A 15,115-nucleotide genomic window follows, 5' to 3' on the forward strand; every position below is an offset into this window, starting at 1 on the left:
AGGTCACGGAGGTCACTAGTGAGTCATTCTCTCAAAAATGCAGTTGTACTGGAGTCAGACAGTCAAATATGCCAAAGACAGCAAGACAAATAACTGTACACCCCCCCCCCCCCCCCCCCCCCCCCCCGAGGGTAGCTGCCAAAAACAGCAGAACAGCTGTATACTCCCATACAGAGCGCTGCCATGACAACCACATGGCAACAACACAATGACAATCCTGTGACCAGTGCGTGAAGACGTTGTGGGAGATGTTTTGGGGGTATGAGAGGAGAGATGAGACCTCAGGGAGATATTTAGGAAGGAGATAGGAGACTCACCGAAGCTATCCCCCCCATCAAAGGTCATCTGGACAGTCTCACAGGAGGATCCATCGCCCAGACACACTCCACAACGATCCTCTACAGCGTTAGAGTCTATACCATAGTCACAGCCCACCTCCTACACACACAGGTCAAGAATGATGCATGCGTGCGCACACACACAGACACACAGACACGGATAAGGTAAAGATTCAAGGTCATCAGATCAGGTACACACAGAGATACACAGGCGGAAGGAAAAAAACGAACAGATTACCTCTCAACTCCAACAGGTATAGACCCTATCTTAAATCTATCTCAGGCCCAAATGCTCTCTACTTGCAGAGACAGGACTTATGCTGCGGTCATAACATCTCGTAAATTGGTAAATATGAGCATACGACTGGGGAAAAAAATCCCTCCAAATCGTAAATACTAGTGGAAAACTCATCTATCATCCCTGAGCGCCGACTTCTCCTCTGACGTCACCTACTAAGGAAATGACCTCAGCAGTTAAATGCAACAACAAAACATTATTTATAAAAAGCATAGTATTAATATGGTTTTAAACACTATCATTTGTTTACAAGCATGATAGCTGTACTTCTAGTTTATGGTTGAAGAGGCGTGTTTGCCATTAGCCAATCGGCATTTCTCAACGAGTTCAAAGAACGTGAATGCATCCAACTTGGATTTACGACTTCACAACTGGTAATTACCACATTCCCACATGGTTATGAACGCAGCATAATACCTACTTTCTTCCACCCTCCCCTTTCCCCCCTTCCCTCTGTCTCTCTCTCTTACCCAGCCACACTACCTTGCACACTCCGTTGACACAGAGGCTTCTGGAGTTGTTGTTCATGAAGCAGGGAGTTCCATCTGTCACAGCATCCAGCATCTTCTCAGAGAAATGCTCATCCACAGGACGACAATGCAGCTCACACGGACTCGCTGGGCAAGGCACGGAAGAGATAAGAGATGGAACCAGGGAGGGGGGGTTGGATCAGTCAAAGTATTGAAAAGTTTAATTCCCTTTTCAGTTTTGGAATAGTATTGGAAATGCATGTATATGCTGCCCCCTGCTGCTAGATACATATAACCACAACTCTTGGAATGATGAGGCCTGTGTATATATATATATATATATATATATATATATATATATATATATATATATATATATGTGTGTGTCTCGGTGTGTTTACTGTGGTATGTGTGTGTGATGATTTTAGCTCTTACATAGGCTGGCCACAGGGACCCACTCGTAGAGTTCGTTCTGGTAGGGCACTGTGTCAAATTCACTACACAGCATTTCTCTGAAGGTGGGTTTGGCCTTTTGGCATGGTTTGGTGTTACAGATATGGTAACGCCTCCTCTCGCCTGTACAGTATTTCCCACCAAACTCTGGTCTGAGGGAAACAAAGGACCACAGATTTGAATCAAATATGGAAAGAGGGGAGGTGGAAAAAGGAGAAGAGGGAAGAGGAGATGGAGGAGAGAATAAGCGAGGATAGGAAACGAGAGACAGATGTGGGATCAGTTCTTACTTGGGGTGGTTACACTCCCTGTGAGCAGACTGCACCCCGGCCCCACAGGTCCTGGAACAGTGAGACCAGCTACTCCACTGTCCCCAGTTCCCATTCACTGTCTCCGGTAGCTTCCCTATGATAACACACTCCCCTGAGATACACCACTGACAGAGAGAACACATACACACATAAGAGAGGACATTCTAAACACCATCGCAAACTTGCCAGTGAAACAGTGCCCCACAACACACACACGTACAAACACACAGATACACAGTCTCAACCTACCTTCTCAGGGCCACAGCTAGTGCCATCTATGGGGGAGTCCAGTTTAGATCGGCAGGACCCATTCACTGAACACCACAGGATCTGGCACACATTCTAGAAGGAAGACAAACCCAGGCTAAGTAAGTTCCCATCCAGACTAGAAAGTGGTGGTGGTGTGTATGTGTGTGTGTGTGTAACTCACGTCGATTTCGTGGCAGTAGGTGGCATTGGGGCCGTACTGTAGTTGACACTGGTGCTGTGTAGTGTAGCGGACCCCCAGACGGGCCAGTGGGGTGGTCAGATCCTTCTTTGAGGGACGGTCGTCCAGACAGAAGCCCCAACCACGACTAGGGAATCAGAGAGAATCACCTCATCCACGTTAGCATAAAAAAACTACACAGAGGTGAGAGGGTGAGACAAAGGGGAGAGAGAGGAAGAGAGAAAGATAGAGAGAGAAAGAGACAGACAGACAGACAGACAGCAGACAGGGAGAGAGACAGACAGACAGCAGACAGGGAGAGAGACAGACAGACAGACAGCAGACAGGGAGAGAAAGAGACAGACAGACAGACAGACAGACAGACAGACAGACAGACAGACAGACAGACAGACAGGGAGAGAGACAGACAGGGAGACAGGGAGAGAGAGAGACAGACAGACAGCAGACAGAGAGAGAGAGACAGAGACTCACTCTAGGAAGCGTGTGATGTAGTCTTTGGAGCAGGAGGACCAGGTAAGTGGGGAGGTGTCGTACATTAGCTGTCTGGACATGATGAAGGGGTGTCTGCCGTCCAGCTCACAGTCATTCCCCTGACCATCATGGTGGATCCCAAAGCTGAGGAAAACAAAGACGAGATGGTCCTTTTGAATTTGACCTATCGAAGCAATAGGCTTAGATAAGAATTCTTAGACAGTCTTGACTGAGATCGAAGTAGAAATGGGTAATAAACACACACACAGCCACAAACCTGTGTCCCAGCTCGTGTGCAACGGTGAAGGCTACAGGTAGTCCTGAGTCTTCGTTGATGTTGCAGCTACGGTGAGGCTGGCACATCCCTGACAGATGGGACAGACCAAGGGTCTCACACGGCTCGTTGAGCCCTGCACAGATGTCCTTCCTGGTGGTCGAAATTCACACACACACACACACACACACACACACACACACACACACACACACACACACACACACACACAGGGACCTTAGCATCGTCATACACAATCCACAGTTGTACAGTGTAGTGTATGGGTGTTCATGTGCGTACGGCTGCAGTCTTGCCTGGTGACCAGCACTGCCACGTCGTGGTGAGCAGGGTGTGTGTCACTTAGTGGGTTGAGTTTCTTCTGCCAGGCACAGAAACTGGCCAGAGAGGTGTCTGCATGGTGGATGATCTTCAGCCCTTTCTAAAGTAGACAACATGAACAACACCATCATCATAGAGGCACAGATAAAAGGCAACACAACACATCAGCTGAAGACTTGGATGTTTGAGTTGTTTTTGATTAGTGTGCATTTCCATTTGAGTCATTCGGCAGACACTGTTGTCCAGACAGTCTTACAAGAACAATTAGGGTTAAGTGCCTTGCTTAAGGGCACATAAAAACATCATTTTTTTCTAGTCAGTTCATGGATTTGAACCAGCGAACTATCGGGTTACTGGCTCAAAGCTCTTAACCGTGCTTCTACACCTGCATTGCTTGCTGTTTGGGGTTTTAGGCTGGGTTTCTGTACAGCACTTTGAGATATCAGCTGATGTACGAAGGGCTATATAAATAAATTTGATTTAACCGCAAGGCTACCTGCCGCCCCGGTGCACTCCTCTTATATGAATTATGTAAATCCTAGAAATGTATGTCAATTATATGTCAACAGACATCATATGCTGGGCTCTAATTTGCTAACTGGCTAGCAAACCTAGCTGGCTAAAAACCTGGTAACTTGCCCAGTACGGTTTAAGAAAGCACTGGAAGAAAGAAAAGGGTCTGGATAGCTAGCTCAAAAGATGGGATTCCAAAAGGCCTAATACATTTTTCTGGTGCTCCTATAGGCTACGTGAAGTCTTGATTTTACCTCCTCGCCCTGCAGGAGGATCAGGCGGACCAAGGTGATGTGGATGGCATTTCCTATACTGGCATCATGGAATATCCCTGCCACCTGACACAGACAGACACACACACACACACACTGCTGTCATGACATGACACTGTTGCTGTGTATATGTCTTGTGCGGACGGAGTGTCAGGTAAAGGGTTGACCCTCCCTACTCACCATGTTCATGATGGTGAAGATGTAAGACTCAACGTTGTCACTGCCGTGGTAGTCGATCAGTTTAGTGTCTGCCACCACCATGGTCTCTACCCATCTTCAAACAGGACAGAGAAACACAAAGAAAGAGAGGTCGATTTCAGTTACAGACGATTATCAAATCAAATCTAACAACTGGTAGACCTTACGGTAAAATACCTACTTACAAGCCATTAACCAACAATGCAGTTTTAAGAAAAATACCTAAAAATATAATAAATGAAAAGTAACAAATAATTAAAGAGTAGCAGTAAAATAACAATAGCGAGGCTATATACAGGGGGTACCGGTACAGAGTCAATGTGCGGAGGCACCGGTTAGTCGAGGTAATTGAGGTAATATACAGTGCCTTGCGAAAGTATTCGGCCCCCTTGAACTTTGCGACCTTTTGCCACATTTCAGGCTTCAAATATAAAGATATAAAACTGTATTTTTTTGTGAAGAATCAACCACAAGTGGGACACAATCATGAAGTGGAACGACATTTATTGGATATTTCAAACTTTTTTAACAAATCAAAAACTGAAAAATTGGGCGTGCAAAATTATTCAGCCCCTTTACTTTCAGTGCAGCAAACTCTCTCCAGAAGTTCAGTGAGGATCTCTGAATGATCCAATGTTGACCTAAATGACTAATGATGATAAATACAATCCACCTGTGTGTAATCAAGTCTCCGTATAAATGCACCTGCACTGTGATAGTCTCAGAGGTCCGTTAAAAGCGCAGAGAGCATCATGAAGAACAAGGAACACACCAGGCAGGTCCGAGATACTGTTGTGAAGAAGTTTAAAGCCGGATTTGGATACAAAAAGATTTCCCAAGCTTTAAACATCCCAAGGAGCACTGTGCAAGCGATAATATTGAAATGGAAGGAGTATCAGACCACTGCAAATCTACCAAGACCTGGCCGTCCCTCTAAACTTTCAGCTCATACAAGGAGAAGACTGATCAGAGATGCAGCCAAGAGGCCCATGATCACTCTGGATGAACTACAGAGATCTACAGCTGAGGTGGCAGACTCTGTCCATAGGACAACAATCAGTCGTATATTGCACAAATCTGGCCTTTATGGAAGAGTGGCAAGAAGAAAGCCATTTCTTAAAGATATCCATAAAAAGTGTCGTTTAAAGTTTGCCACAAGCCACCTGGGAGACACACCAAACATGTGGAAGAAGGTGCTCTGGTCAGATGAAACCAAAATTGAACTTTTTGGCAACAATGCAAAACGTTATGTTTGGCGTAAAAGCAACACAGCTGAACACACCATCCCCACTGTCAAACATGGTGGTGGCAGCATCATGGTTTGGGCCTGCTTTTCTTCAGCAGGGACAGGGAAGATGGTTAAAATTGATGGGAAGATGAATGGAGCCAAATACAGGACCATTCTGGAAGAAAACCTGATGGAGTCTGCAAAAGACCTGAAACTGGAACGGAGATTCTTCTTCCAACAAGACAATGATCCAAAACATAAAGCAAAATCTACAATGGAATGGTTCAAAAATAAACATATCCAGGTGTTAGAATGGCCAACTCAAAGTCCAGACTTGAATCCAATCGAGAATCTGTGGAAAGAACTGAAAACTGCTGTTCACAAATGCTCTCCATCCAACCTCACTGAGCTCGAGCTGTTTTGCAAGGAGGAATGGGAAAAAATGTCAGTCTCTCGATGTGCAAAACTGATAGAGACATACCCCAAGCGACTTACAGCTGTAATCGCAGCAAAAGGTGGCGCTACAAAGTATTAACTTAAGGGGGCTGAATAATTTTGCACGCCCAATTTTTCAGTTTTTGATTTGTTAAAAAAGTTTGAAATATCCAATAAATGTCGTTCCACTTCATGATTGTGTCCCACTTGTTGTTGATTCTTCACAAACAAATACAGTTTTATATCTTTATGTTTGAAGCCTGAAATGTGGCAAAAGGTCGCAAAGTTCAAGGGGGCCGAATACTTTCGCAAGGCACTGTATACACATGGGTAGAGTTATTAAAGTGACTATGCATAGGTAATAACAGAGAGTAGATGCAGCATAAAATAGGTAAGGAAGGGTGGGGGGGGGGGGGGCAATGCAAATAGTCTGGTTAGCTATTTGATTAGATGTTCAGTAGTCTTATGGCTTGGGGGTAGAAGCTGTTAAGGAGCCTCTTGGACCTAGACTTGGCGCTCCGGTACTGCTTGCCGTGCGGTAGCAGAGAGAACAGTCTATGACTAGGGTGGCTGGAGTCTTTGACAATTTTTAGGGCCTTCCTCTGACACCGCCTGGTATAGAGGTCCTGGATGGCAGGAAGCTTGGCCCTAGTGATGTACTTGGCCGTACACACTACCCTCTGTAGTGCCTTGCGGTCGGAGGCCGTGCAGTTGCCATACCAGGCAGTTATGCAACCAGTCAGGATGCCCTCGATGGTGCAGCTGTAGAACCTTTTTAGGGTCTGAGGACCCATGACAAATCTTTTCAGTCTCCTGAGGGAGAATAGGTTTTTGTTGTGCCCTCTTCACGACTGTCTCGGTGTGCTTGGACCATGCTTGTGTTTTGGTGATGTGGACACCAAGGAACTCGAAGCTCTCAACCTGCTCCACTACAGCCCTGTCGATGAGAATGGAGGCGTGCTCAGTCCTCCTTTGCCTGTCCACAATCATCTCCTTAGTCTTAATCACGTTGCATGAGAAGTTGTTGGTGTTGGAGTCGTGCCTGGACATGCAGTCAGGAGTGAACAGGGAGTACAGGAGGGGACTGACCACGCACCCTTGAGGGACCCCTGTGTTGAGGATCAGCGTGGCGGATGTGTTGTTACCTACCCTTACCACCTGGGGGGGCGGCCCGTCAGGAAGTCCAGAATGTCGGAAAAACAACACATTCCAAAAAATGCCTCATTTTCAAAGAATTCCAGGGGAAAAAAGATGCACCATTCACCTAGTTTGATTCCTACTGGCATAACATGTGTCAATAGAAGCCAAACTCTTTTCTGCCACCCGACCCGCCTATACAATGGATAGAGAAACAATGCTGTGCACCTATCTCTGCTGATGGAGCGTTGGGAGCGATGTTGAGCCGTCTCCTCCTCTCTCTCCCTCTCTTCTTCCTGCTGTTCCCTCTCCCAGTCCTCTCTTTCCCTCTCCACCACTAGGGAATCACCTGGTGCGTCTGCAGGATGGACAGCAGCACAGAGATATGAGGTAAAACAATCGACTGCATTAGACAAGAGGAAAAATAGGACCTTGAGCACTCCTCATGCTCGTACAAAACATTTACAAAAGCCAAACCTATCTAACAAAACAAACTATATTCAATTATATTATATTTCATTGTGTTCAAGTCTATTTAATTGAGTTATGTTCTAATATATTCCACTCACCTCTGACCCCACAGGGGCTGTGTGTGTCCCGGGCCTCAGAGCTGCGTCGGTATCTGTGTGGTGCCGTGGTTACGCTGGGATAGACCACATGGAGCCCTGGTCCCTCCCTTTCGACAGCCCCATCAGTGGACCCCTGGACTGGTTGAATGAAGTGGGGTCCTTCAGGCAAGGTAAAGAGTCCTTTCTGTGGGGGGGAAACACAAACAAACGGTATACAGTATATGTACACTGCGTGTGTGTGTGTGGACAAGCTAAACACCTTCTTCGCCCACAGTGCCACCAACGCAGCCCATTACCAAGGACTGTGGGCTCTCCTTCTCTGTTGCCGACGTGAGTAAGACATTTAAGCGTGTTAACCCTTGCAAGGCTGCCGGCCCAGACGGTATCCCTAGCCGTGTACTCAGAGCATGCGCAGACCAGCTGGCTGGAGTGTTTACGGACATATACAATCTCTCCCTATCCCAGTCTGCTGTCCCCAAATGCTTCAAGATGGTCACCATTGTTCCTGTAGCCAAGAAGGCAAAGGAAACTGTACTAAATGACTATCGACCCGTAGCACTCACTTCTGTCATCATGAAGTGCTTTGAGAGACAAGTCAAGGATTGTATCACCTCTACTTCCTTACCTGTCACCCTAGATCCACTTCAATTTGCATACCGTCCCAATATATCCACAGAAGATGAAATCGCACATTAGCCCATACCATCTGGGCAAGAGGAATACCTTTGTAAGAATGCTGTTCATTGACTATAGCTCAGCAATCAACACCATAGTACCCTCCAAGCTCATCGTTAAGCTCAAGGCCCTGGGTCTGAACCCCGCCCTGTGCAACTGGGTCCTGGACTTCCTGACGGTCCGCCCCCAGGTGGTGAAGGAGGGAAACAACACCTACACTTTGCTGATCCTCAACACTGGGGCCCCACAGGAGTGCGTGCTCATCTCCCTCCTGTACTCCCTGTTCACCCATGACTGCGTGGCCATGCACGCCTCCAACTCAATCATCAAGTTTGCAGACGACACAACAGTAGGCTTGATTACCAACAATGATGACGAGACAACCTATAGGGAGGAGGTGAGGGCTCTGGGAGTGTGCTGCCAGGAAAATAACCTCTCACTCAACGTCAACAAAACAAAGGAACTGATCGTAGACTTCAGGAAACAGCAGAGGGAGCACACTCCTATCTACATCGATGGGAACGCAGTGGAGAAGGTGGAAAGCTTCAAGTTCCTCGGCGTACACATCACGGACATACTGAAATGGTCCACCCACATAGACAGTGTGGTGAAGAAGGCGCATCAGCGCCTTTTCAACATCAGGAGGCTGAAGAAATTTGTCTTGGCACCTAAAACCCTCACAAACTTTTACAGATGCACAACTGAGAGCATCCTGTCAGGTTGTATCACCGTCTGGAACGGCAACTGCACTGCCCGCAACTGCAGGACTCTCCAGAGGGTGGTGCGGTCTGCCCAAAGCATCACCGTGGGCAAATTACCTGTCCTCCAGGACACCTACAGCACCCGATGTCACAGGAAGGCCAAAAAGTTCATCAAGGACAACAACTACCAAAGCCACTGCCTATTCAACCTGCTATCATCCAGAAGGCAAGGTCAGTACAGTGCATCAAAGCTGGGACCGAGAGACTGAAAAATAGCTTCTATCTCAAGGCCATCAGCCTGTTAAATAGCCCTCACTATCCCCTTAGAGGTTGCTGCCTTATATACATAATCTTGAAATCACTGGCCACTATAATAAATGGAACACTAGCCACTTTAATAATGTTTACATATTTTGCATTTAAAAATGTAAATAAAGGAGAGCCGCACACTCTAGGAGCTCAGATGCAAAAATATTTATGTTCAACGTTTTGACAGATAAGCTGTCTTCATCAGGGTATGACAAACACTAGAGGATGACTGATTTACAGTGGGGCAAAAAAGTATTTAGTCAGCCACCAATTGTGCAAGTTCTCCCACTTAAAAATATGAGAGAGGCCTGGAATTTTCATCATAGGTACACTTCAACTATGACAGACAAAATGAGAAGAAAAAAATCAAGAAAATCACATGTAGGATTTTTCATCAATTTATTGGCAAATTATGGTGGAAAATAAGTATTTGGTCACCTACAAACAAGCAAGATGTCTGGCTCTCACAGACCTGTAACTTCTTCTTTAAGAGGCTCCTCTGCCCTTTACTCGTTACCTGTATTAATGGCACCTGTTTTAACTTGTGATCAGTATAAAAGACACCTGTCCACAACCTCAAACAGTCACACTCCAAACTCCACTATGGCCAAGTCCAAAGAGCTGTCAAAGGACACCAGAAACAAAATTGTAGACCTGCACCAGGCTGTGAAGACTGAATCTGCAATAGGTAAGCAGCTTGGTTTGAAGAAATCAACTGTGGGAGCAATTATTAGGAAATGGAAGACATACAAGACCACTGATAATCTCCCTTGATCTGTGGCTCCACGCAAGATCTCACCCCGTGGGGTCAAAATGATCATAAGAACGGTGAGCAAAAATCCCAGAACCACACGGGGGGACCTAGTGAATGACCTGCAGAGAGCTGGGACCAAAGTAACAAAGCCTACCATCAGTAACACACTACGCCGCCAGGGACTCAAATCCTGCAGTGCCAGACGTGTCCCCCTGCTTAAGCCAGTACATGTCCAGGCCTGTCTGAAGTTTGCTAGAGAGCATTTGGATGATCCAGAAGAAGATTGGGAGAATGTCATATGGTCAGATGAAACCAAAATATAACTTTTTGGTAAAAACTCAACTCGTCGTGTTTGGAGGACAAAGAATGCTGAGTTGCATCCAAAGAACACCATACCTACTGTGAAGCATGGGGGTGGAAACATCATGCTTTGGGGCTGCTTTTCTGCAAAGGGACCAGGACGACTAAAGGAAAGAATGAATGGGGCCATGTATTGTGAGATTTTGAGTGAAAACCTCCTTCCATCAGCAAGGGCATTGAAGATGAAACGTGGCTGGGTCTTTCAGCATGACAATGATCCCAAACACACCGCCCGGGCAACGAAGGAGTGGCTTCGTATAAAGCATTTCAAGGTCCTGGAGTGGCCTAGCCAGTCTCCAGATCTCAACCCCATAGAAAATCTTTGGAGGGAGTTGAAAGTCTGTGTTGCCCAGCAACAGCCCCAAAACATCACTGCTCTAGAGGAGTTCTGCATGGAGGAATGGGCCAAAATACCAGCAACAGTGTGTGAAAACCTTGTGAAGACTTACAGAAAACGTTTGACCTCTGTCATTGCCAACAAAGGGTATATAACAAAGTATTGAGATAAACTTTTGTTATTGAGCAAATACTCATTTTCCACCATAATTTGCCAATAAATTCATAAAAAATCCTACAATGTGATTTTCTGGATTTTTTTTCTTCTCATTTTGTCTGTCATAGTTGAAGTGTACCTATGATGAAAATTACAGGCCTCTCTCATCTTTTTAAGTGGGAGAACTTGCACAATTGGTGGCTGACTAAATACTTTTTTGCCCCACTGTATATAGTGTCAAAAGACACACACAGGTGTCTGTGATCATTGTCGGGTGTGGCCTGATATCATTGGTTAATTCTCATGTATTAAAATAGCATACAACAAATTCCGCTAGCCAGCACCTCCCCTAAATAGGTGTGCGTTTCTTTCGCCTCTACATATTTTGCATTACCCATCTCATATGTATATACTGTATTCTATACTATCTACTGTATCTTAGTCTATGCCGCTCTGTCATTTTTTGTCCGTATATTTATATGTTCTTAATTACATTCCTTCACTTAGATTTGTGTGTATTGGGTATATGTTGTGAAATTGTTAGATGTTACTTGTTAGATATTACTGCACTGTCGGAGCTAGAAACACAAGCATTTCGCTACACCCGCAATAATATCTGCTAAACACGTGTATGTGACCAATAACATTTGATTTGATGTGTGTGTGTGTGTGTGTGTAGAGACAGAGTACCGATCCAACACATTGTAACTTGCTATGACTAAAAAGGAAAATGTGAGGTACAACATTCCTACAACTCTGATATATAATCTCTGAGCCATGAAAGTCAGTAAAGAAGCTAGTGCTGCAGTTCTGTATCTTTATCTGTATTCTTCACGGCCCCTCATTAAACACCTACAGCTAAGGTCAGGGCAGAGTTATTCACTTGAGGGAGGCATCCACCACTGCCCTGGGGCACATTCCCTCATGCAGAGTGCAAAGTGTGTGTGTGTCTAATGTATGTACTAACAAGCCCAAACTGAACATGGGTGTGCCCTTCTCTGCATCTCCAATTCAACATGCAAAAAATAAAAAGAGTGAGCGAGAGAGTGGGGGGGGGCATCCACTGGAGGGCTAGCGTTGCCATCCACTCAAGTCCACTCATCCAAGTGCTGTGCTGTTCTGCTCTTACGCATCCTGCAGTCTACTGCACGTCTCTATCTAGAAAATCTGCTACTCTCTCCAGCCAAGTTTATGTCTCAGGAGGCAAGGTTTGAGTTTTCTAGTTCCTGTGCGCTGAGGGTTCAGCGAGTGCAAAATACTTTAGGCAATAGTCCCTCAGCAACCACTATGTCAGAGCACCTGGCTCTGTGCTTATGGCGGATCCCCCAGTCAGGGACACAACAAACACAATCACAGGTATCACAGGTGAACCATGGTCAGAGAATCCTATCACCCATTCACAATGATTGCTTCAAGTGTATTTCTGATTCTAGCGGTTCAGGTGTCCAGTTTAGTTGCCAATTCTGTGAACTGCTATTGGTCAAAGTTAACCAGAGAGGATGCATCCATGTCCGAGGACGTCGGGAGATGACGTGGAAACCGGCCACTAGGGGCAAGCGCTGTTGCCTTCAAATAGGTTTCCGTTTAGCTAGGGTGTTGTGGACAGGGATTTAAAAAATATATATATATATTTTTTTTTAAAACACGTTTTCATTTACAGCAACGACCTGGAGAATAGTTACAGGATGAAAGAGCCAATTGTAAACTGGGGATTATTAGGTGGTTTGAGGGCCAGATTGGGAATTTAGCCAGGACAGCAGGGTTAACACCCCTACTCTTACTATAAGTGCCATGGGATCTTTAATGACCTCAGAGAGTCAGGACTCCGGTTTAACGTCCCATCCAAAAGACAGCACCCTACATAGGGCAGTGTCCCCAATCACTGCCCTGGGGAATTGGGATATTTGTTAGACCAGAGGAAAGAGTGCCTCCTACTGGCCCTCCAACACCACTTCCAGCAGCATCTGGTCTCCCATCCAGGGACTGACCAGGACCAATCCTGCTTAGCTTCAGAAGCAAGCCAGCAGTGGTATGCAGGGTGGTATGCTGCTGGCATACCAGCAGATGGGATGGCGGATGGGAGTAAGCATCTGTCTCTGGTGCTAAAGGTTGCATGTTTGTTTTAAGCCTATTCTAGACCTTAACCCTTACCTTAACCATTCAGAGTTAATGCCTAACCTTAAGATTTCAGAGTTAGGCCTCCCGAGTGGCGCAATGGTCTAAGTGCTGTGTCACTAGAGATTCTGGGTTCGAGTGCAGGCTCTGTCGCAGCTGGCCGTGACCGGGAGACCCATGGGGCAGCGCACAATTGGCCCAGTGTCGTCTGGGTTAGGGGAGGGTTTGGCCGGCAGGGATGTCCTTGTCCCATCGTGACTCCTGTGGTTGGCCGGGCGCAGTACACGGTTGCCAGGTGTACAGTGTTTCCTCTGACACATTGGTGCTTCTGGGTTAAGTGGGCATTGTGTTAAGAAGCAGTGCAGTTGGGTTGTGTTTTTCAGAGGACGCACGGCTCTCGACCTTCACCTCTCCCGAGTCCGTACGGGAGTTGCACAATGAGACAAGACTGTAACTACCAATTGGGGATATAAATAAAAGATTTCGGAGTTAATGCCTAAACTTAACTTTGAAATTTGACCCTTTGAATTTTTACATTTGTGAAACATGGATGATTGTCTAATTCTGACGTGAGTCTGTGAGAGCTTTTTGAGGCACGAACATGGCTCTCACAGACTTGTTTGATGTCATCTGGCACCATAACACTTTTTGATTGGAATCACAATGGACAAACCATAGATACCTTTATCTTTATTCATTTCTCTGAGCCAAACTCTCCATGTATATTTGGCTCTGACTGTGTTCTCTCTGATTAGTGGTTAGATCAGCATTTCCCAAACTTGGTCCTGGGGATCCCAAAGAGGCGCACATAGGTTTTTGCCCTTGCATCACACAGCCGATTTTAAAAAATGAACTAGTCAACTAACCCCACTTCTTGGAGTCCCCAGGACCGAGTTTGGGAAACGCCACAATGGTTAGATCATGGGAGTGATTCAGTTATACCAAGAGCTCTGCAACACTGAGCCAAAGAGAGTGGAAGCAAGCCAGGGCTCTCACAGCTCAGTGGACTCATTGAGAAAGCATGCAGTGACTCAGTCGGTCATGGTTATATGGTCAGTTACGAAGCCCAGATGAATGCTGGTGTTTTGACTGTTTCTCTGTGTTGTATCTATTTCTATAGATACCAAAATAAACACTTTATAGACTAATACATGCTTGTTTTTTTTTTTACCTCCAGCACTCCATATTAATCTGGGTTATGGATTGGAGGCGGTTTCCTCTAGATGTTTCCCTCAATCAGTTATTATTTCAGTCCCAAAAGAAAAAACTAGATGGAGGGTTGCAGATCAGCTGGTAAGGAATCAAGAGAGGCCCATCCAAACATTCACCCTGGCTCAGAAGTGATCTGCATAGGGATCAATGCATGATACTACCTGTAATCCTTAAACTACCATCCACAAGCTGTCAAGGCATCTATTACTCTACTAACATTCAACAACACAGAACATGAAAGGAAGAAATAATAGCAATGTTCCTCATTCAAAGTGCCTTCAATGTATTTTAAGAGAATTTCAGGAAACAAACATGGATATTGAGAACAAACAAACAAAGAGATCAACTCAGAAAGTCCTAAACTCATTACGACAGACTGGGAGTCCTAAATTGCTCATCGTAAGTTCTGCCAACTGACCCAGCCTGCCTTCTCTAAGCCTCACCATTTCCTCCTCCTCTTCCTCTTCCCCCTAATCCTCCTCCTCCCCTTTGAGTATCTGAGAGGAAGTGTGTGTGTTAGTGTGAGGTGCCAGAGCCAGGGAAGCTGTAATACAGTAGCCATGTGGAACTGTTTTAGCTCTGCTTCCTGCTTCTGCTGGGCTTTGGAGTGCAGGCCAAGAGGGACGGGCGGCCAGGGGTAAGCTGCCTCTTGCCTGGCTGGCTGCTTGACTGCTGTAACAAAGTGTGTCTGTGGCCTTTCACTCCTTACTGGGACACATGGGGCGGGGGAGGTGGGGACTGG

At 45.9% G+C, this 15,115-nt stretch overlaps 1 protein-coding gene across 2 annotated transcripts in view; it reads right to left on the reverse strand.

Moving 5' to 3' along the window:
* Positions 1 to 15,115, reverse strand: part of LOC110525932 (A disintegrin and metalloproteinase with thrombospondin motifs 12) — a 53,429-nt gene that overhangs the window by 11,094 nt on the left and 27,220 nt on the right. Inside the window, exons 3-15 of one of the 2 annotated variants that reach the window (XM_021606454.3) lie at positions 7,755 to 7,938; positions 7,414 to 7,543; positions 4,368 to 4,461; positions 4,170 to 4,253; positions 3,378 to 3,502; positions 3,067 to 3,216; positions 2,790 to 2,933; positions 2,301 to 2,445; positions 2,120 to 2,212; positions 1,850 to 1,995; positions 1,542 to 1,711; positions 1,120 to 1,253; positions 318 to 438 (exon numbers count right to left, since the gene is read on the reverse strand). In XM_021606454.3, coding sequence (XP_021462129.2) covers positions 318 to 438; positions 1,120 to 1,253; positions 1,542 to 1,711; positions 1,850 to 1,995; positions 2,120 to 2,212; positions 2,301 to 2,445; positions 2,790 to 2,933; positions 3,067 to 3,216; positions 3,378 to 3,502; positions 4,170 to 4,253; positions 4,368 to 4,461; positions 7,414 to 7,543; positions 7,755 to 7,938 — 1,720 coding nt within the window. Of the gene's footprint in view, positions 1 to 317; positions 439 to 1,106; positions 1,254 to 1,541; positions 1,712 to 1,849; positions 1,996 to 2,119; positions 2,213 to 2,300; positions 2,446 to 2,789; positions 2,934 to 3,066; positions 3,217 to 3,377; positions 3,503 to 4,169; positions 4,254 to 4,367; positions 4,462 to 7,413; positions 7,544 to 7,754; positions 7,939 to 15,115 lie in introns of those variants that run through there. The other variant, XM_090237921.1, reaches the window with a different exon arrangement.

This window comes from Oncorhynchus mykiss, chromosome 6 (genome assembly GCF_057628025.1).
Source record: "Oncorhynchus mykiss isolate SJ-2025 chromosome 6, ASM5762802v1, whole genome shotgun sequence".
Classification (NCBI taxonomy): Eukaryota; Metazoa; Chordata; class Actinopteri; order Salmoniformes; family Salmonidae; genus Oncorhynchus; species Oncorhynchus mykiss.